Source organism: Cherax quadricarinatus, chromosome 57, assembly GCF_038502225.1.
Source record: "Cherax quadricarinatus isolate ZL_2023a chromosome 57, ASM3850222v1, whole genome shotgun sequence".
NCBI classification, from domain to species: Eukaryota; Metazoa; Arthropoda; class Malacostraca; order Decapoda; family Parastacidae; genus Cherax; species Cherax quadricarinatus.
Genome location: NC_091348.1, coordinates 9,337,592 through 9,360,792, shown reverse-complemented (window position 1 = coordinate 9,360,792; position 23,201 = coordinate 9,337,592). Strand labels below are relative to the sequence as shown.

The following is a 23,201-nucleotide window of genomic DNA, read 5'->3' as shown; positions in this document are numbered from 1 at the left end:
TAAGTACAGATACAGTACATCTCTATGGCAAAGAAGAAAAGGATTCTTCCTCCATAAGCCACATGTGCCATAAGGGGCGCCTAAATTGCCGGGAGCAAGGGGGCTAGTAACCCCTTCTTCTGTATAAATTAAAAAAAAAAAAAAACAACTTTAGTTTTTCTTTTTTGTATTTAGTAATTTATATAGGAGAAGAAAAGCTTTAGTTTTTCTTTTTAGGTCACCCTGTCTTGGTGAGAGATGCTTACAATAAAAACATCTACCAGAATTATTGTTTTTTTTTTTGTACAGGCACTTTTTGTACATTAACACACAAAATATACATGTACAAATTTGTGTTGGTATTGTTTCCATGTTGAAAACTTCTTTGAAGCTACCAGTAGTTACAATACCTGCTACTATGTCTTGTAAACCTTCCAATGTTTTACCCCTCCATGTGAGCAAACTTCCAAGATCCAGTTGGAAGCTTTCTTTCTTAGTTTATAATTTTATCCTACTGAAATCTTGAATGTGGTTATCATGTCTTCCCTCCTCTAATCAGCTTAACCCTTTGAGGGTTTTCGTCGTACTAGTACGTTTTACGCGTAGGGGTTTTTGACGTACTAGTACTCATAAATTCTAGCGGCCTCAAATCTAGTGGGAGAAAGCTGGTAGGCCTTCATATGAAAGAATGGGTCTATGTGGTCAGTGTGCACAGTCTAAAAAAAATCCTGCAGCACACAGTGCATAATGAGAAAAAAAAAACTTTGACCATTTTTTTTTAATAAATCAGCGACTTTGCAGTGTATTTTCGTATGGTATTTATTGTTGTATTCTAGTTTTCTTGGTCTCATTTTATAGAATGGAAGACATATTACAGAAATTGAGATGATTTTGACTGGTTTTACAAAGAAAGGTGCCTTGAAATTGAGCTCAAAGTAGCAGAAATGTTCGATTTTTACCAAACTTCAAAAGTAAACAAATCGTGCCAAGCGTGCAATACACGTCAACTGGTGAGTCTAATATTCTTTCACAAGTGCACCAATAATATTTATACCATTTTTTACACTAATGCAGTAGTCTGCATAACAGTAAATCTTATATTTTTTGTGAAAATAAAAATTCAAAGTGGAAAGCAAAAGAATATAAGAGGGGACTTGAGACATGACTAATGACTAGAGGAAATGTCATTTTAGTGCCAGGAATGTCTTTCTTGTTTATTCTGGACCCTATTCCGAAATTGGCATCTTTTGAAATTTGTGTGAAATTGGCAAAATTGCTAAATTCTGACCACTGTACTGGATAGTTGAATTTCATAAATGAGTGGTTTCTTGCATCCATTCGATAGAAAAAATGGAGTTCTAGCGAAATATTCATGTTTTTTGTCGACTAGTACAGTGAAATTGGCCGAAAATGGGGCTCAAAGTGGGCAAAATCGCTGATGCGTAAACATCGCCGAGACCGCTAACTTTGCGAGAGCATAATTCCGTAAGTTTTCTATCAAATTTCAAACTTTTGGTGTCTTTATGATCGGGAAAAGATTCTCTATCTTTTCATAAGAGAAAATAATTTTTTTTTTTTTAAATTTGGCCGATCCTGAGAACGAGTTTCGGAGAGGGCCTGTCGACCCTCAAAGGGTTAAGAATACATCCAAAGCTCTCACAATTCACATTTTTTTTTTTAGCTTTTTTTTTTAACAAGTCGGCCATCTCCCACCGAGGCAGGGTGACCCAAAAAGAAAGAAAATCCCCAAATAGAAAATAATTTCATCATTCAACACTTTCACCTCACTCACATATAATCACTGTTTTTGCAGATGCGTTCAGATTACAACAGTTTAGAAGCATATACGTATAAAGATACACAACATATCCCTCCAAACTGCCAATATCCCAAACCCTTCCTTTAAAGTGCAGGCATTGTACTTCCCATTTCCAGGACTCAAGTCTGGCTATACAAAAATGAGCAGTTTCGTTGAATCCCTTCACTAAACATTACCCTACTCACACCCCAACAGCTCGTCAGGTTCCTGATACCATTTGTCTCCATTCACTAATATGCTCATGCATGCTTGCTGGAAGTCCAAGTCCCTCACCCACAAAACCTCCTTTACCCCCTCCCTCCAACCTTTTTGAGGATGATCCGTAACCCGCCTTCCTTCCCCTACAGCTTTATATGCTCTCCATGTCATTCTAATTTGATCCATTCTCTCTAAATGACCAAACCACCTCAACAACCCCTCTTCAGCCCTCTGACTAATACTTTTATTAACTTTACACCTTCTCCTAATTTCCACACTCTGAATTTTCTTCATAATATTTACACCACACATTGCCCTCAGACATCTCCAATGCCTCGAACCGTCTCCTCGCGGCAGCATTTACAACCCAAGCTTCACACCCATATAAGAGTATTGGTACCACTATACTTTCATACATTCCCTTCTTTGCCTCCATAGACAACGTTTTTTGTCTCCACACATACCACAATGCACCACTCACCTTTTTTCCTTCATCAACTCTATGAGTAACGTTATGGAAAATTTTATAGGGGTGATTACTTGTACATACCTCAACATTACATGCATACAAGTAATCTCCTTGGGAGACAACAACGATATTGTTTACCGGAGTCACCCGTGTAGACATGTGAGAAAACTTAACCACCTCTGGTCACTGCAGGTGGCCCCTCGATCCTCACAATCTTATCCATATCTATCCGAGACCAGTATAAATTGGGTAGCGCCCTCAAGTACAGCGCTACTAATTAATTGCAGACTGTATAGATTATATTAGTTTAACTGAATGAAGGGGGGGGGGGGTAGGTTACACATGGATATACCCATCAAGGAAAAACACTTGTACATAATCCCACCACTTACCAGATATTCTCTGGTGGTCACTTGATGTGGCTGGATCACCCATAACCTATCCAATTAAAACATACCTAACTGGCCAGTATCAGTCTGCTATAACTAGAAAGGTTACTTAACTGTGGGTGAGTGATGCTCCTTATTTCCTCCATTCACCATCTCATTTCGATGTCCTGCTACACCGACACGGTTCTTATTCCAGCAGGACGAGGTATCCGTTGGTTTGTCCCGGTTTAGAAGTCGTGATTCCATAAAACTTCGCTATCCTCGGGACGAGAACCACACGTTCACTCGGAGCAGGGTGATTTATTTCACTTCCCGCATTCTCTTAACTTAATGTTATTATCACTGATTACATTACCATTCACAAGACGATTTAACGTCTCATAATTATTATACACATTAGAGGTCACTCCATTAAGATCTGAGACTGATGAGTGAGGATTAACTCGCGGGTAATTTCCCCTGGACACATTCCATGGCGGCGCACCCGTCACCCCTGGTCCTACTATTATCCACTTATTTTACCACTTTATCACGGTGGTCACGTAAATCTCGTTCCCTCACTCTTCACCAGGAACAATTACGACACTTCCTATTAGGAAGTGAGGCCTATATTAATCCTTAGGCCGCCGTGAACGCCAATTTCCTGATCCCATGTTTCACAGTTTCCTCACTACATTCAAAACACTGCCACCACCTCGTGCCCCAGTTCGACCTATACCCCCCGCGCACATCTGCGCAGGCGCAGCGGGAACCCAGTTGGTTCCATTCAAAATACAAATACATTTTGACCCAAATCAACACATTAAACACTTATTAGGCACTATAGCTTCGGAAATTAAATAATTTCCACACTGCGGCCGGGCGGAAGTCGTTGTTAGACGACTTAAATTGCGTCTTCCTCCAGGAGACGATTCCAGCCCTCTCTAGATTGCGCCGCTGTTTTCCTAGTGGGTCTTACTACAATTTCTTCTTGCATTACTCGGTCAGTGTCTTCAATATCACTCGTGTCACTTTCCCTTAGATTTCCATCTGCACTGGATTGAACACCATTTAATTCTAAGGGAATTAATTTATTAATGGTACGCAAACTTTCCTGACCACGACACAACACTTTGACGTTTCTGACAACACCTTGTGCATCTGGGTATAATGTAACTACCTTGCCCGGAGGCCACAATGTTCGATGTTGTTCAGTATCAATTAACACAATGTCACCTGGTTGAATGTTCTGTCGGTTTACTGCCTCTGGCGCACCATAAAAGTGTTCACGTAGCGTAAGAAAATATTCTTTATGCCACACATCGGACCAATGAGTAATTACCTTATTCAACATCTTGAACTTATCACTCAACACGGTCACGTTATTGTAATCCTCATCACTTCCCTCGGGATTATCTCTATAGATAGGTGCAGCTGCTAACCTTCGTCCGCATATTAGGTGAGAGGGAGTCAGGATCTCCGCGATAGGAGTGTCGCTCATGTATGACAGAGGGCGATTGTTTACCCGATTCTCTGCCTCCACCAACACTGCACAGAATTCCTCCAAATTAATTCTCTTCCTGTGTAGCACCTTACGAAGACATCTTTTCACTGTACCTATCATTCTTTCGTACAGTCCTCCCTGCCAAGGGGCTCTGGGAGTAATAAATTTCCAGACACACCCTCGCTGGGTCAACAAAGACTGTACATCATCACTCTTATTTAATTCCATCAAGTGTTGAGCACCCGCTACAAAATTGGTGGCATTATCTGAGATCATTAATCTTGGACAGGATCTCCTAGCTGCAAATTTCTGGAACAGCTGTATGAACTGTTCTGCAGACAAGTCCTGAGCCACTTCTAGATGAACAGCCCTAGTAGCTGTACAAGTAAATAGACATACATACACCTTCAAGGAAACACCATCTGAAGTACCTGTTAAAATGATTGGCCCACTATAGTCCACTCCGGTCACATCAAATGGTTTTACCAACTGCACGCGTTCCTTGGGCAATGGTGGAGGACCTGGGTACATGTAGGTTCTGGCATCCACCCGGCGACATATTACACACAACTTTATAACCCTTTTTACACTTTGCCGTCCTTGTGGAATCCAGAAGGTTTCCCGAATACAGTTTAAGGTATCCTGTACCCCACCGTGCATCACGTTATTATGGGCATTAAAGACAATCAAGGTTGTCAGGTGATGAGTTTTGGGCAGCAAGATAGGGTGCTTAGCATATTCCCCCAATTCAGCATTTTGTAACCTGCCTCTGCACCTAATTACAGCCCCAGCTTTTCTATTATTGAGCCTTTCACAATTTTTCTGTCCATCATTAATTTAACCCTTTGACTGTCGAAGGGCCAAATCCTGAAGTTGCTTCTGGTGTCGCAAAATTTTCGAAAAAAAAAAAAATTATTTTTTCTTATGAAATGATAGAGAATCTTTTCCCGATTGTAAAGACACCAAAAAAATGAAATTTGATGGAAAACTGACGGAATTACGCTCTCGCGAAGTTAGCGACTTCGGCGATATTTAAAAATCGGCAATTTCGCCCACTTTGAGCCCTATTTTCGGCTAATTCCGTTATTCCAGTCAACCAAACTCATAACTATTTCTTCAGAACTCTATTTTTTCTATCGATTGAGTACAAGAAACTGCCCATTTACCGATTTCAACTACCCAATAACATGGTCAGAAATTTGCAATTTGGCCAATTTCACGAAAATTAAAAAATACGACAATTTCAAAATAAGGTCCAGAATGAACAATGCAGACATTCCTGGCTCTAAAATAACATTTTCTTTGTTCATCAGTCATGTCTCCAGGTCCCTGTGATATTACTCTTGCTTTTTATTTTGAAATTTTATTCAAACAAAAAATAGAAGATTTACTGTTATGCAGACTACTGCAATACTGTAATAATTGTAAAAATTACATCAACCCATTCATGACTGCGTATTAGAATGGCTATTTGGACATTTATTGGACAATGACATCATTTGTTTACTTTTGAACATCGGCAAAAATCAAACATTTCCTGTACTTTGTGCTCCATTTCCAGGTTCTTTTTATAGTAAAATTAATCAAAATCACCTCCATTTCTATAATATAGTTTCCATTCTATCAAATGAGACCAAGAAAACGAGAATACAACCACAAATACTATACGAAAATAGACCACAAAGTCGGCATTTTAATTAAAAAAAACGGTCGGAGTTTTTTTTTTCTCATTATGCACTGCGTGCTCCAGGATTTTTTTTATGTGGTGCACACTGACCACACAGACCCATTCTCTCACATGTGGGCCTACTAGCTTTCTCCTGCCTGATTTGAAGCCGCTAGAATTTATGAGTATATATACGTCAAACACGGTACCTCGCAAACGTATATATACGGCCGCGACAGTCAAAGGGTTAATCTCATCCCTGTAGGTTTCTTCTTGTACCCTCTGTAGCCAGTATTTCAGGGGATGGGGAAAATTATAGGAGATATTCATCTCACTTATAAATTTAAACACTAACCTTGTCACGCTAATCAGCTTGGGTAAGGAAGAATACCTATTCATGTCAATGGCTAAGGAGGGACTACTGACTGGAGCGGTGCTCACCATAATTTTGACAGGAGCAATATGTGCCTTTTGCACCAGCCAGTTAATTTTGTCCACCAGCCAACTTGGCCCTTTAAACCACGATAAAGCACTCACAAATTTTTCATAAGTCAAGCCTCGAGACAAGAAGTCAGCCGGATTCTCGTCACCAGGAATGTGATTAAAGGTTAACATATGCTGACCCAAACTGTTATATTTCTCCTAAATTTGATTGATTTCAGCGACTCTGTTTTGCACATACACAATCTTACTGTTACCATTACGAATCCATTGTAAGGATACCTCGTTATCAGACCAAATTACGGTGTCGCTGATATTTATCTCTCGCAATTTATTTCTTATATAATTGGCTAATTTGACACCTACATAAATGGCCGTTAATTCCAACTGAGGTAAGGTACGTGATTTGATTGGAGCCACCTTAGCCTTAGACATAACAAGAGAAATGGCACTATTACATTGAAGGTAAGCGACTGCTCCATATGCTAATTTCGAAGCATCGCAAAAAATGTGGAGTACATTTTCTCCATCCTGGCTGGCCACATTGCGTGGGAACTCCAACATTGGTAATTTTACATATTCACCTATTAGTTCTTCCCACCTTTCAACAAATTCCTCAGGTAGGGTTTCATCCCAAGCACACTTAAGCTTCCATGCTACTTGTATCAACAATTTTCCTCTTATGGTAAGTGGGGACACTAAGCCTAGTGGATCGAAGCATTTTGAAACTTCCGCAAGTAAGACTCTCTTGGTTAATTTATTGAGCATGCTGTAGTTATTAGACTTTAACGATAACAAGTCTCTCTCTGTGTCCCAAGTCAGTCCCAGCACATTACTATATTTAGACACTTCAACTCCAGGGTTGTCTTTATTTATTTGAGCCCTTAAACTGGACGAATTACTGTTCAATTCCCTCAGGGGCATATTTGCACCTTGCATTATTTCATTAGCCCCTTCATATATGCTCATTAGTTCCTCTTCAGTAGACATCACCCCCAGGAAATTGTCCACATAAAATTGTTTACCCATTACTCCACTCAGTGGACCACCCGTACGCTTAAGGTGTGCATTTATCATTGCCTGGAGTAGGAACGGACTGGAGGTAGCACCAAACAATACACTCCTGAAGCGAAAAGTCTTCAGGGGACTAAGTGGGTCACTAGGATTCTCGGGCCATAAGAACCTAGTGCAATCCCGGTCAGCCTCCTGCAGACCCACTCTCAGGAAAGCTTTACTTATGTCCGCCGTAAAGGCATAATTCTTAACACTGAAGTTTAATAATATGTCTCCCAGTTTTTCCGTCAACGATGGACCTGTCATCAAACAGTCATTCAAACTAGGTACATTTTTGTTACTCTTGGCACTACAATTAAACACAATCCTCAGAGGAGTGGTCTTAGAATCCTTCTTCACTCCGTGATGTGGCAAATACATGTAGTGACCATAAATCTGGGCTTGCTCGGGAGGTACCTCCTCTATGAATTTATTATTTAACTGCTCATTAATTATATCATCGTAAGCAGTCAACAGTTCTGGTGTCTTGCTCAGTTCGTGGAGCTGAGCCTTTAATTGTCCATACGCCATCCGGTAATTAGTTGGTAGGTCTGGATGGTTCAGCTTCCACGGAAGTCTCACCCAGTAATGTCCAGATTCAAATTTAACATCCTTCTGGTATTTTTCTTGAGTAAAGGAATCATCTGGACTTTCTTCATTTACATTGATCCCTATGCTGTCCAATTCCCATAATTTATACACAGGTTCAACTTCATCCTCTATTGAAGTATATTTATACTGGGGTGATATTTCATGAGTAAGACACACCGTAACTGTATTTATGGCTTCCTCCAGTCATTCATTATCAGTACGAGGAAGCCTGCCATACATCACGTGATCTCCTGCGGTTCTTAAAAGGGTGACTCCGCATTTCTTTGTCATACCCTTTACAAAGGTGGCATAATGGTCAATACCTATCAAAATATCTATTGGCCCCACAGAATCATTATTTGCACCAGAAGGTGCCAAATTTACCTTACTTGAAAGCCTTTCAGTAGCGTTACCAAGCCCTATTGTAGACATTTTCTCTGGGAGCCTATCCACAATTACGGCATTAATACGTTTTCTCTCATTGCCCAGCCTGACAGTTACATAAACAGTGTCGTATGACTGGGCCTTCTTATTCGAGAGAAAGCCAGATAACTTGAGTATAGCAGGATCTCCCATTTGTACCTTCATCTCATTAAGGCAATTACGTTTTATGAAGGTACGGTGTGATCCCTGATCCAGTAATGCTGTTACAGTTTTGGATTTACGCCGTTTATCATTAACCACCACATCCAACACAGGTAAAGCTACCTCAGCTAGGCCATCATTACTGACATTAGCTGCAATCTTTACGTTGGCTACTGTTGTGTCCGGGTTATTATCACTATCAGTACTATTGTTACCATCATTACGATTAGATCCGCCCTTACACATAGCTATGTGGTGTCTTCCCTTGTTACACCGATAACAATGGTGCAAGTTAGCACGGCAATCCCTTACATTATGATTTCCTAGACACCTGATACAACTACCAAGCTCTTCCAATCTTTCCACTTTAACATCCCATGAATTATAGGCATTACAGTTCTTAGAGAAATGAGTACCGTTGCAGAAGATACAATCTCTCCTTTCTTTGCCTGACCTCTTATCAACTGGGCTACCCTTATTGTGGTACTTCCTCCTCTTGCTTTGATGTGGAGAACCACTATTACTGCCCCCTGTCACTTGATATGTGCCTACGTAACCCCGTTTAGTAGGTGACTTATGATTATTGATATTGGGATAAAGTTTCCTTTTGTGGAACTTGACAGGTGCACTGGGGTCTGTAGACGTGGTATTCCTAGAGGTAATGGGTTGGCTGGTCTGCAGTTGGACAATTAGCTCCCATAGGCCCATTCTTATTTCTTCCAACCCGAAGTAACCCTTGTGATATCTGTTAGATAGCCACTCTACTGTCTTGTGGTTCAATTTATTCTGAATCAAGGCACTCAACAACCACTCTGCTCCCTCCAGATCATATTTATTGCTCAAGGTCTTAAGAGTGCTTTCTAGTTTGATCCTAAATTGCTGTAAGCTGTTGCGGTTGTGATCTGGAGTCTTCAAACTAGCCAAATTAGCTACTAGATCCAGCCTACTTTGCTCCAAGTTACCGTAAGTGACCTCCAACAAGTTAACTGCCTCACTATAGGAGTCATCTACATTTGGGAATGCTTGTATGAGAACATGCGCATCTCCCCTTACTTTTCCCTTTAAATAGCATAATTTGGTAACACTTGCAAGATCACTCCTATCATGTACGACTGCTTTAAAGATAGACCAAAACTCCTCCCAGTTTTCTCCCGGATTAAACACAGGCATGCATAATTCTGGGAGTTTTGGTAGACACCTCTGATTTTCCTTACTAGGTTGACCAACAACATTGTTTACACCCTTTACCTTCTCCAAAGCCTTAGTTTTGCAGGACACAATGTTGTCCTCCACTTCATAATATTGATCCAGCAGCCACTCCCTTTCAGCATCATCTGCACAATTCACCAGAAGATCGCTCTCACAGTCCTTATACCACAATTTATATGACTCATATCTACTTTCTAAGGCATCTAGGTGTAGCTTTAATTCATCAGGGTTTACCGTTTCTTGTCTCATTAACTCCATACACTTGTTGTATGATTTAGTAACATGACCCTTCCGAGCTTGTAGTGATGCTTTCTTTGCTTTGGCATCCATGGACTTGCCAGCCGCACTAACTTCCTCAGACCCAGCCATGGTTAGGGAATTAATAATCACCAATTATACGACTTATGTAGACACTTTGTGTGAGTAATTCTTGCACTTTACTCTTGTATAAATCCTAGCCACTCAAGTGCTAGTAATTAATTGGGCTAATTATCATCCACCACACGACCGATTAAATTTGTGCACTCTATACCCACTTTCTTCAATCAGTCACTTAATTATTAAGCAGTTAATTCAATTAACTTTTCACTGATTGCATCCAGTTCAGGAAGGACCAGTGGGCAGATATGGAAAATTTTATAGGGGTGATTACTTGTACATACCTCAACATTACATGCACACGAGTAATCTCCTTGGGAGACAACAACGATATTGTTTACCGTAGTCACCCGTGTAGACATGTGAGAAAACTTAACCACCCCTGGTCATGGCAAGTGGTTCCTTCGACCTCACAATCTTATCCATATCTATCCGAGACCAGTATGGATTGGATAGCACCCACAAGTACGGTGCTACTAATTAATTGCGGACTGTATAGATTATATTAGTTTAACTGAATGAAGGGGGGGGGGGGAGTAGGTTACACATGGATATACCCATCAAGGAAAAACACTTGTACATAATCCCACCACTTACCAGATATTCTCTGGTGGTCACTTGATGTGGCTGGATCACCCATAACCTATCCAATTAAAACATACCTAACTGGCCAGTATCAGTCTGCAATAACTAGAAAGGTTACTTAACTGTGGGTGATTGATGCTCCTTCTTTCCTCCATTCACCATCTCATTTCGATGTCCTGCTACACCGACACGGTTCTTATTCCAGCAGGACGAGGTATCCGTTGGTTTGTCCCGGTTTAGAAGTTGTGATTCCATAAAACTTCGCTATCCTCGGGACGAGAACCACGCGTTCACTCGGAGCAGGGAGATTTATTTCACTTCCCGCATTCTCTTAACTTAATGTTATTATCACTGATTACATTACCATTCACAAGACGATTTAACGTCTCATAATTATTATACACATTAGAGGTCACTCCATTAAGATCTGAGATCGATGAGTGAGGATTAACTCACGGGTAATTTCCCCTGGACACATTCCATGGCGGCGCACCCCCAGTCCTACTATTATCCACTTATTTTACCACTTTTCATGGTGGTCACGTAAATCTCGTTCCCTCATTCTTCACCAGGAACAATTACGACACTTCCTATTAGGAGTGAGGCCTATATTAATCCTTAGGCCGCCGTGAACACCAATTTCCTGATCCCATGTTTCACAGCTTCCTCACTACATTCAAAACACTGCCACCACCTCGTGCCCCAGTTCGACCTATACCCCCCGCGCACATCTGCGCAGGCGCAGCGGGAACCCAGTTGGTTCCATTCAAAATACAAATACATTTTGACCCAAATCAACACACTAAACACTTATTAGGCACTATAGCTTCGGAAATTAAATAATTTCCACAAACGTCATCCTTCACAAATCCATCCGCTGACACGTCAACTCCCAAATATCTGAAAACATTCACTTCTTCCATACACCTCTCCAATTTGATATCCAATTTTTCTTTAACTAAATCATTTGATACCCTCATCACCTTACTCTTTTCTATGTTCACTTTCAACTTTCTACCTTTACACACCCTCCCAAACTCATCCACTAACCTTTGCAACTTTTCTTTAGAATCTTCCATAAGCACAGTATCATCAGCAAAAAGCAACTGTGTCAATTCCCATTTTGTATCTGATTCCCCACAATTTAATCCCACCCCTCTCCCCAACGCCCTAGCATTTACTTCTTTTACAACCTCATCTATAAATGTATATTAAACAACCATGGTGACATTACACATCCCTGTCTAAGACCTACTTTTACTGGGAAGTAGTCTCCCTCTCTTCTACACACCCTAACCTGAGCCTCACTATCCTCAAAAACTCTTTACAGCATAAAGTAACTTACTACCTATTCCATATACTTGCAACATCTACCACATAGCTCCCCTATCCACTCTATCATATGCCTTTTCTAAATCCATAAATGCAATGAAAACTTCCCTACCTTTATCTAAATACTGTTCACATATATGCTTCCATGTAAACACTTGATCTACACATCCCCTACCCACTCTAAAACCTCCTTGCTCATCCCCAATCCTACATTCTATCTTACCTCTAATAATTTCAATAATAACCCTACCGTACACTTTTCCAGGTATACTCAGTAAACTAATTCCTCTATAATTTTTACAATCTCTTTTGTCCCATTTCCCTTTATATCAAGGAACTATACATGCTCTCTGCCAATCCCTAGGTACCTTCCCCTTTTTCATACATTAAACAAAAATATCAACCACTCCAACACTATATCCCCCCCTGCTTTTAACATTTCTGTCATGATCCACTCAGTTCCAGCTGCTTTACCCCCTTTCATTCTACGTAATATCTCCAGCACCTCCCCCACACTCATGTCCTGCTCTTCTTCACTCCTAAAAGATGGTATACCTCCCTGGCCAATGCATGAAATTACCGCCTCCCTTTCTTCCTCAACATTTAAAAGTTCCTCAAAATATTCCCGCCATCTACCCAATACCTCCATCTCCCTATCTACTAACTCTCCTACTCTGTTTTTAACTGACAAATCCATTCGTTCCATAGGCTTTCTTAACTTGTTTAACTCACTCCAAAATTTTTTCTTATTTTCATTAAAATTTCTTGACAGTGCCTCTCCCACTCTATCATCTGCTCTCCTTTTGCACTCTCTCACCACTCTCTTCATCTTTCTTTTACTCTCCATATACCCTGCTCTTCTTATAACACTTCTGCTTTGTAAAAACCTCTCATAAGCTGCCTTCATCTCTTTTATTTAACCCTTTACTTCATCCCACCAATCACTCCTGTTTCCTCCTGCACCCACCCTCCTATAACCACAAACTTCTGCCCCACATTCTAATACTGCATTTTTAAAACTATTCCAACCCTCTTTAATCCCCCCCCCTACTACTCAAACTTGCACCAGCCCACCTTTCTGCCAATAGTTGCTTATATCTCACCTGAACTTCCTCCTCCCTTAGTTTATACACTTTCACCTCTCTCTCACTTGTTGCCATTTTCCTCTTGTCCCATCTACCTCTTATTCTAGGAATCTACCTCTTGCTCTAAGAATGATTTCTTATCTAGTTTTTGGAGTTTTCCTAGCCTGCCATACTTTTTTTGGTGCAAATACCATAATTGCATATTCAATTTTCCTACTTTTTGTAGATTTCAAAAATTTTCATGATACTGTGTGAGGCCCTTGTTAAAAAGTATCATCATGCAAAAGTGAATATCAAAGGTCTAACCATACAATATAAAACCAATTCTTTCCAACTTTAAAGCCATGAATACACTGTTTCAGCCTATATTTTTGCTAACATAATGTAACATGTTTTTACCTGTATGATTGCTCTTTGAATCTCATTAGGATTGAGTGCATGAGCATGGGGTAAACAAGACAAAGCCAGTCTTGCAGCTGCTCTTATGGTGTGAGCATCTCGACCACGGGATGCACGATCAGCAATAGACGCTGCCTCTTGAGGAGTCAAATGCCCTTCCCACGTGTCAATCAAAAAAGACACTGCAGATGAACCAATCTCAACTGCTTGGCCTGAGAGGGTACAGAAACACTTTAATTAACTAGTATATGGAGAAGAGCAGGACATTTAATTTTTATTATAAAGCCAAAGATCAATTAGTTAACTTATTACATTGTTTGCAAGATCAAATAAAAAGCATATGAAGCTACAGAATGATGAATGCTGGTGAATGTGTTTCCATTTTCCGTGAGGGGTCGCCTTTGAGGCCTGATCATGAACCCGGCTGTGAGGGGCGTTGACCCCCTGGAACACCCTCCAGGTATACCCTACCTCAGTGGGAAATGACAAAAGTGATAAAAGAAAGGCTGTACATCCTCAAAAAAGAATGAATGGTTCTTTCAAGTATACAGAATTAAGATTAGGGAAAAGATAGGCTCGCTTAAGAGTAACTCAGGTCAGATCACTGACAGTGATAAGGAAATGTGTGAAATTTTCAATACTTATTTCCTCTCAGTTTTCACTCAGGAAGATACTAGCGAAATTCCAGAAATAATAAATTATGTACAACAGGACGATAATAAACTATGCATGATTGGGGTAACCAGTGACATGGTCCTCAGACAAATAGAGAAATTAAAACCTAACAAATCCCCAGGACCTGATGAATTGTTTGCAAGGGTTTTAAAGGAATGTAAAGAGGAACGTAGCAAAACTTTGGCTAATCTTTTCAACATATCACTACAAACCAGCATAGTGCCAGGTAAGTGGAAAATGGTAAATGTAACACCTATTTACAAGGCAGGTGACAGGTCCTTAGCTTTGAACTATAGACCAATAAGCCTTATCTCCAAAGTGGGAAAATTGATGGAATCAATAATTGCCGAGGAAATTTGTAGCCATCTTGAAAGGCATAAATTGATTAATGAATCTCAACACAGTTTTACAAAGGGGTGTTCCTGTCTTACGAATTTACTAACTTTTTTTCCACTAAGGTATTTGAGGAGGTAGATCATGGTATAGAATATGATATTGCGTATATGGACTTCAGTACGGCTTTCGAGAGAGTTCCACATCAGAGGCTATTGAGGAAACTTAAGGCACACGGAATAGGAGGAGAAATTTTTTCCTGTGTAGAGGCATGGTTGACAAATAGGCAGCAGAGAGTTTGCATAAATGAGGAGAAATCAGAATGGGGGCACGTCACAAGCAGTGTTCCACAGGGGTCAGTGTTGGGCCCCCTGTTGTTCACAATTTACATAAACGACATAGATGAGGAAATAAATAGCGAAATGAGCAAATTTGCTGATGACACCAAAATGGGCTGTTTAATTCATTCTAATGAGGAAATTAGAGCACTCCAGGATATTTTGAATCGACTGATGCAATGGTCGGAGAAGTGGCAGAAGCAGTTTAATATAGACAAATGCAAAGTTCTAAATGTTGGAAAGGATAATAACCATGCCACATATAAACTAAATATTGTAGATCTTAATATTACTGATTGGAAAAAGAATTTAGGAGATCTGGTTAGCAGTAATCTGAAACTAAGACTACAGTGTAAAAGTGTTCACAAAGCTAACAGAATCCTTGGCTTCATATCAAGAAGCATAAATAATAGAAATCCTTAGGTTGTTCTTCAACTCTATACATCCTTGGTTAGGCCTCATTTAGATTATGCTGCACAGTTCTGGTCACCGTATTACAGAATGGATATAAATGCACTGGAAAACATACAGAGGAGGATGACAAAGTTAAGCCTATGTATCAGAAATCTTCCCTATGAGGATAGGCCGAGGGCCCTAAATCTGCACTCTCTAGAAAGGCATAGAATTAGGGGGGATATGACTGAAATGTATAAATGGAAAACAGGAATGAATAAAGGGGACGTAAATAGCGTGCTAAAATTATCTAGCCTAGATAGGACTCGCAGCAATGGTTTTAAGCTGGAAAAATTCAGATTCAGGAAGGATATAGGAAAGCACTGGTTTGGTATCAGAGTTGTGGATGATTAGAACAAACTCCTGCGTACCATTATAGAAGCTACGACGTTATGTAGTTTTAAAAATGGGTTAGACAAATACATGAGTGGGTGTGGGTGGGTGTGAGTTGGACTTGACTAGCTGTTGCTACTGGGTCAGATTCCATGCTCCTTCCTTAAGTGGAGGTGATCTGACTAGGTGGGCCATTGGTCTAAGCCGGGGGCTGACATGGACCTGCTCCGCGTGCTGCAAGTGTTCGTTCTTTCTTATGTTCTTATGTCCTCAAAAGGGAAAAAAAGTTCCATGTCCTCATCTACTGTCCCACTGGTTTGATATTACAGCCTCTCCTCACCTAGTGACATTCTCGTTTACCGACACCTTGGACTTACGACAGGCTCTTTGACCAGTATTTACACCTAAATAATGTATATTAGAGCTGATTTCCTCTATTCTGTTTATTTCAATATACAGTACACTACTGTATAAACATTTAAAAATATACCAGAAATGGTATGAATGGTGCAAAGGTGACATTAAAACAATAGCAAAGATGGTTAACACAAACCCACTACCATTACAGTACATTCCTCACTTAGCGACAAATTCATTTAATGATCTGGTCTCAGGAGAGGCTGTAATTGAGGGAAAACTAATGGAAATCATAATTAGGAATAATACTGTGAAATTTCTGAAAAACTTATTACTATACTAATAAAAACAGTGTGAATGATAGTGAAGTGTTTCTTTTCTGAGTAACCCTGCCTCAGTGGGAGACAGCCAGCATGTTAAAAAAAAAAAATCAACATGGTTAGTGCAATAAACAATCACGCTTAACCAATTCTTCAAATAAAGTACAGTAGACCATCGATTAACACGTGTTCCTTTATCTCATTTTCTCCATTACACTATTCCAAAAATTGTGGCACATTTCCGCCTAACACTTCATAAAATTTGATTAATGCGGTTCTGCTTCTGCAAGCTGGACTGCAGGATTTTCCCCCTCCATCTACTGGGCTCCTGGGTATCCTGCCTGTGGGTCAGGCCAGTGTCTTTGTGGGGAAGGCATAGCTTCTTTTCCTGCCACCCCTGTCCCACATCTCACATCTCAGTGCTCTATACATATGCATCCCGTACAATTCCCAGATCCATGTTTGTGAACTGGGTTTGGATCTTTTCATTACTATATCTTGTATGTGTGAAGCAACCATGGCACCCAAGAGGCATGAAAATAATGCTGGAAGTGGCAAGAAAAAGTTTAAGCATTCAAGTCTTGGTGTTATGAAGAAAATCAAGATACTAGACAAGCTTAAAAGTGGTGCACATGTGGTGGACATGGCAAGAGCTTATGGCCTTAACCCTTTCACTGTTGGTGCCATAGTACATACTATGGCTTGCAAGCCAGTGCTGGTGCTGTAGTACTACGCCAAAATTCTAGCGGCTTCAAATCTAGTGAGAGAAAGCTGGTAGACCTACATGTGAGAGAATGGGTCTGCATGCTCAGTGTGCACAGTATAAAAAGAATTGGGGAGTCAGTGGTGCATTATGGGAATGCCATTTCAGTAGTCCTTGTTCACTATGCCTAGCGTTAAGAAATACCTGACTCCCCAGCGAATTTGGGACTCTTCTTTCCTAAGTGATAGTTCTAAAACAGTGAAGATGAATTTCATGGTGTTGAGGAGTTTGTGACTGAAAGTAATGCCCAGGATACCAGATACAGATAGTGAAAAGGGAAGACAGCGTGGATGGTGAGGAAGGCAGCTTAGGTTGTGGGGAAGGCAGCTTGGATGGTTGGGAAGACAGTGTGGATGGTGGGGAAGATGGTGTGGGTGGTTGGGAAGATGGTGTGTGAGTGAGTTTATTCAGGTATACACGAATACAGTTACATAGTTTATCATACATAGTAGCATGTGTAGAGAACCAAGGATAACCCAAAAAAGTCAGACAAAGTGACTTATTTCCAGCGTTGGTAGTGGGGAAGACAGCATGGGTGGTGGGGAAGACAGCGTGGGTGGCAGGGAAGGTAGCGTGGATAGTGGTGATGATGGTGTGGGTGGGGAAGACAGCATGGGTGGTTGGGAACATGGTGTGTAAGTTTATTCAGGTATACATGAATACAGTTACATAGATTATCATACATAGCAGGATGTGTAGAGAATCTAGGATAACCCAAAAAAGTTAGACAAAGTGACTTATTTCCAGCATGGGTGGTGTGTAAGACAGTGTGGGTGTGGGGAAGGCAGCGTGGGTGGTGGGGAAGGGAGCATGGGTTTGTGTAAACAAGTACTGTAAACAATATAATGATGATAATATTTGTGCGGTTATTGCGTTGCATATGAGTGGATATATGTATATACATTATGCATTGTATTGGTCTCACAGGCCATAAAAGTTACTTGCAAAAATTAAATATTAGAAATGAAAAGAAAAACCTAGAATAAAGGTAAAAATAAAATTACCGAGTGAGTGGCAGTCACTGATGTTGCCGTAAGCGGCTCACTTTCTGTTAATTTCATGCCTCTATATCTTGGTAAGTACTGATCACAATTTTTTTTCTTTTAAAACACTCAGAAAAATATTCTCAAGATTATGGTAAGAATTCTTTTTTTTTTTAAATATTTTTCGACACTGTGAACAAGTTTGTGATCAGGGCTCTCGACAGTGAAAGGGTTAATGAAGCATTGGTTTGCACAGTTAAAAAGAATGAGGCAAATATAAGGGCTTTGCAATGAATAACCCAGGTTGTCTCCTGAAAATAATGACACAGTCACAACAGGTCATAAAATGGAAAACTTACTGAGTGGATTGAACAAAAACAAAGAAAAGTGTACCACTTAATTTCATCATTAAGATGAAAAAGCCTTATAGGTGTATAAAACAGTGTGTGATAAGGAAGTAAAGCCTGAATAAGTGTGTGTGTTTAGTACAGGCTCGTTCCACAAGTTGAAGTTATGTACAATGGACCCTCGACCAACGATGGCATCGTATAACGTTAAATCCGACTAGTGATACATTTTAACGCAAAACTTTTGCCTCGACTAGCGCTAAAAAACTCGACCAACGCGATTCGCTCCCTTCGAGACGTGTCCACGTGTGGCCTGAGCGCGCCTCACTTGTCCCGTGGGTGCCAGTGTTTACAAGCCAGCCACCGCGGTCGCATCCAAACATACAATCGGAACATTTCATATTATCACAGTGTTTTTAGTGATTGCACCTGCAAAGTAAGTCACCATGGGCCCCAAGAAAGCTTCTAGTGCCAACCCTGTGATAAAAAGGGTGACAATTAGTATGGAAATTAAGAAAGATTTTGAAGGGTTTGGGCCTAACCCTGAGACGCCTATTCCAGTTGTGGAATCCATTGTGCCTACTTCAAAGATTAAGGAAATGTGTGCAAAGTGGGTTGAACTGCAAACCTTTATGGATGAAAATCACCCTAACACAGCTATTGCAAGCCGTGCTGGTGACTATTACAATGACAATGTTATGGCCCATTTTAGACAAATCTTAAAGGAACGGGAGGTACAGAGCTCTATGGACAGATATGTTGTGCGACAGAGGTCCAGTGACTCTCAAGCTGGTCCTAGTGGCATTAAAAGAAGAAGGGAAGTAACCCTGGAAAAGGACTTGACACCTCAAGTTCTAATGGAAGGGGATTCCCCTTCTAAACACTAACACCGTCCACACTCTCCCTTCCTGTCATCCCATCAATCATCACCAGATCTTCAATAAAGGTAAGTGTCATGTAATTGTACACGTCTTCTTCAGTTTGTGTGTATTAAAAATAATATTTTATGTGGTAAAAAATTTTTTTTCAATACTTTGGGGTGTCAGGAACGGATTAATTTGATTTCCATTATTTCTTATGGGGAAAATTAACTCGACTAACAATAATTTCGACTAACGATGAGCTCTCAGGAACGGACTAATATCGTTGGTCGAGGGTCCACTGTAATAGGTTATATAATATTAAGTTGTCTGGTGAAAGTGCTTCAGCTGATCATTCAGCAGCAAGTAATTTCCTTGCTGAATTACAAGAAATTATTTCTGAGAATGGGTATGAGCTACAGCAAGTGTTAAATGCTGATGAGACAAACGTGTTTCAGAAGAAAATCCCAATAAGAACTTATATCAATCAGCAAGAGAAAAGTGCAACAGGCTTCAATTATTATTATAACTAAAAACAAGCGCTAAGCCACAAGGGCTATGCAGCGCTGCAGGGTAGGGAAGGAAGCGAGAGTATTGGGCGGTAGAAGGGGGGAGGGATGATCAGTAGGTTACAGAAAACAGCGAGGCAGGGGATAGTGCGGGGGTAGAGGGCAGCAAGAGATTGAGGTAGAAAGGGCTGAAGGTATCATCAGAGTTTGTGAAGTAAGTCAGTTGTTGTCGAAAAGTCAATGAGAGAGTCCGGATGAAAGGTGGGTCCATCAGCGAGAAGGGAAGGCAAAGAGAGAGCAGCGGAGCGAAGACGACGTTGGAGGTATATTCTGCATGCTCGTTGATAAAGTGGGCAGTCTAACAGAATGTGGCTAACCAATAATGGAACCTGACAATTCTCAGAGAGAGGAGCAGGGCGCCTCTCCATGAGATAACCATGAGTAAGACGAGTATGACCAATGCGAAGACGGGAGAGAGTAGTCTCCCAACCTCGACACTGGTGACAAGAAGATGGCCAGTAACCAATATGTACTTGGTTTAACCCTTTGAGGGTCCGTCCCATAGATCTACGGCTTTACGTTCAGGGTCCAAACCGTAGATCTACGTCATGAGCTAAGCTCACTCTGATAAACTGTGAGTGGTACATTTGGGCCTAGATATGAGAGAATACATCTATGTGGTATGTGTGCACCACATAAAACAGATCCTGCAGCACACTGTGTATAATGAGAGAAAAAACTGAAATCATGATTTTTCGATTAAAATAGCGACTTTGCAGTGTTTTTTCGTATGTTTTTTATAGTTCTATTTGTGATTTCTTGGTCTCATTTGATAGAATGGAAGACATATTACAGAAATAGAGATGATTTTGATTGGTTTTAGCACTGGAAATGGCTTGAAACTGAGCTCAAAGTAGCAGAAATGTTAAATTTTTGCCGATATTCAAGAGTAAACAAACGACCTCACACGTCTAATACACGCCAGCTGGTGGGTCTAATATGCATTCACAAATATGGTGATGATATTTATACAATTATTACAGTATTGCATAACAGTAAATCTTCTATTTTTTGGTGTGAATAAAAATTCATTATGTGAACAAAAAATCAAAATGGAACTTATTTGTAAAGCCTCAAAATGTAACTAATGAACAAAGGAAATGTTAGTTTAGTTCCAGGAATACCTACACTGTTTATTCTGGACCCTATTTTGAAATTGGAATATTTTGAACTTTGTGTTAAATTGGCCAAATTAACAATTTCCGATCAATTTAATTTGTAGTTGAAACAGTTGACGTGGCAATTTCTTGAGCTCAATCGATAGAATAGAAGTAATACTAGTGAAATAGCTAAGAATTTGGTTGACTGGAATAATGTAATTGGCCTAAAATGGGAGTCAAAGTCGGCAAAATCGCCGATTCATAAATATCGCTGACACATCAAAATTCGCGAGAGCATAATTTCGTCAATTTTCCATCAAATTTCGTACTTTTTGTTTTATTACCTTCACAAAAAGATTCTCTACCATTTCATAAGAAAAAATAACAAATTTTTTTTTGAAAATTCTTGGACACTGGGGCACCACTTCAGATTTGGGCCTTGGACCCTGAAGGGGTTAATAGATTGAAGTTTGTTACTGAGCAGAGTAGACCAACGTTGTTGCCAACGGGTGTGAAGGTGGGTAGCCATTGCAGCAAAATAGTCCGTAAATGGAACACCTCTATATGAAACTGGTAGGTGTACTGCTGACTGCGCAGCAGTGTCTGCCTGTTCATTGCCCTGTACGTCAACATAACCAGGGACCCAACAAAAAACAATATCTTTATGCTTGGAAGAGATGCGGCGGAGCCAAAGTTGGATACGGAGGACTAAGGGGTGAGGTGTATCAAATTTCTGTATAGCCTGTAAAGCACTAAGGGAGTCTGAGACAGCCACAAATGATGACACAGGCATAGATGCAATACAGATAAGTGCTGCAAGAATGGCATACAATTCAGCAGTAAAGATACTAGCCGAAGATAGTAAATGCCCTCGTATGACGCTGTCCAGAAACACTGCTGCGAATCCTACGCCGTCAGAAGACTTAGAGCCATCTGTGTACACTGCAATGACATGAAAATGAGAGTGGAAGTGGTCAAGAAAAAGAGAGCGGGAAGCTACCGTAGACAGTTGGGCTTTCGAGCAAGGGAGTGAGAAAGAACAGACTTGAACAGCTGGAACTTCCCAGGGGGGTAGGGAAAAGGGAGATGCTACATGAACATAGAGAGGTGGTAATTGAAAAGAAGACAAGAGCGAATGTAGGCGAAGAGAGAAGGGACGGAGCAAACAGGGGCAGCGAACAAATAAAGAATGTCTACTAACATCGGTGACCATTCCATAAATGGAAAGGATTGCGGAGATCATGAGAGCGTACATAGTAGCGAAGGTAATGGGCATCACGGCAATCGGATAAGGATGGAACGTTCGCTTCTGCATAGAGGCTCTCGACAGGGGAAGAGCGAAAAGCACCAAGGCATAAACGTAATCCTTGGTGATGAATGGGGTTAAGGCTAGAGAGAGTAGCAGGCGAGGCCGCTGAATAGATCTGGTCACCATAATCAAGTTTTGATAAAATGAGGGCGGAATGTAGGCGAAGAAGAGTTCGACGATCAGCTCCCCATGAAAGATGAGCAAGGGTTTTAAGAAGGTTCAGCCGGCTGTGACAAGTTGCCTTCAGAGATGTAATGTGAGGTTTCCAGGATAACCTACAGTCAAAGAGGAGGCCTAGAAACCTGACTGTATCACGTTCAGGGACACGGGAGCCATAGAGGTACAAAGGATGATCGGAGATGACAGAGCATCTAGTGAAAGTAATTTGGTGAGTTTTGGTACTGGAAAATTTAAACCCATGTGTGGTGGCCCAATTGGAAACACGGTCGACAGCATGTTGGAGAGAAACTGTAATGAGGTGACAGTTAGCGCCTGCACATGCAATAGCAAAGTCATCAACATAGAGTGATGACCAAATATTGGATGGAAGACTAGAGGCCAAATCATTTATAGCAAGGAGAAAAAGTGTTGTGCTCAGAACACATCCCTGGGGGACACCTTCAGCTTGGATAAAGTCCGGGGAGAGCACATTATTAACCCAAACATGGAAATGTCTGTCAGTTAAAAAGTTCTTAAGGAAGGATGGTAGATTGTCTCGAAGGCCTAAGGAGTAGGCTTGGGCCAAAATATTATACCTCCAAGATGTGTCATATCCCTTCTCAAGGTCAAAAAATATGGCA

At 40.7% G+C, this 23,201-nt stretch overlaps 1 protein-coding gene across 1 annotated transcript in view; it reads right to left on the bottom strand.

Moving 5' to 3' along the window:
* The window catches only part of Dora (zinc finger SWIM domain-containing dorado), a 506,090-nt gene that overhangs the window by 178,878 nt on the left and 304,011 nt on the right, over positions 1 to 23,201 (bottom strand). Inside the window, exon 18 of the mRNA XM_070097330.1 lies at positions 13,662 to 13,873. Within this exon, the coding sequence (XP_069953431.1) occupies positions 13,662 to 13,873 (212 nt within the window). The remainder of the gene's footprint in view (positions 1 to 13,661; positions 13,874 to 23,201) is intronic.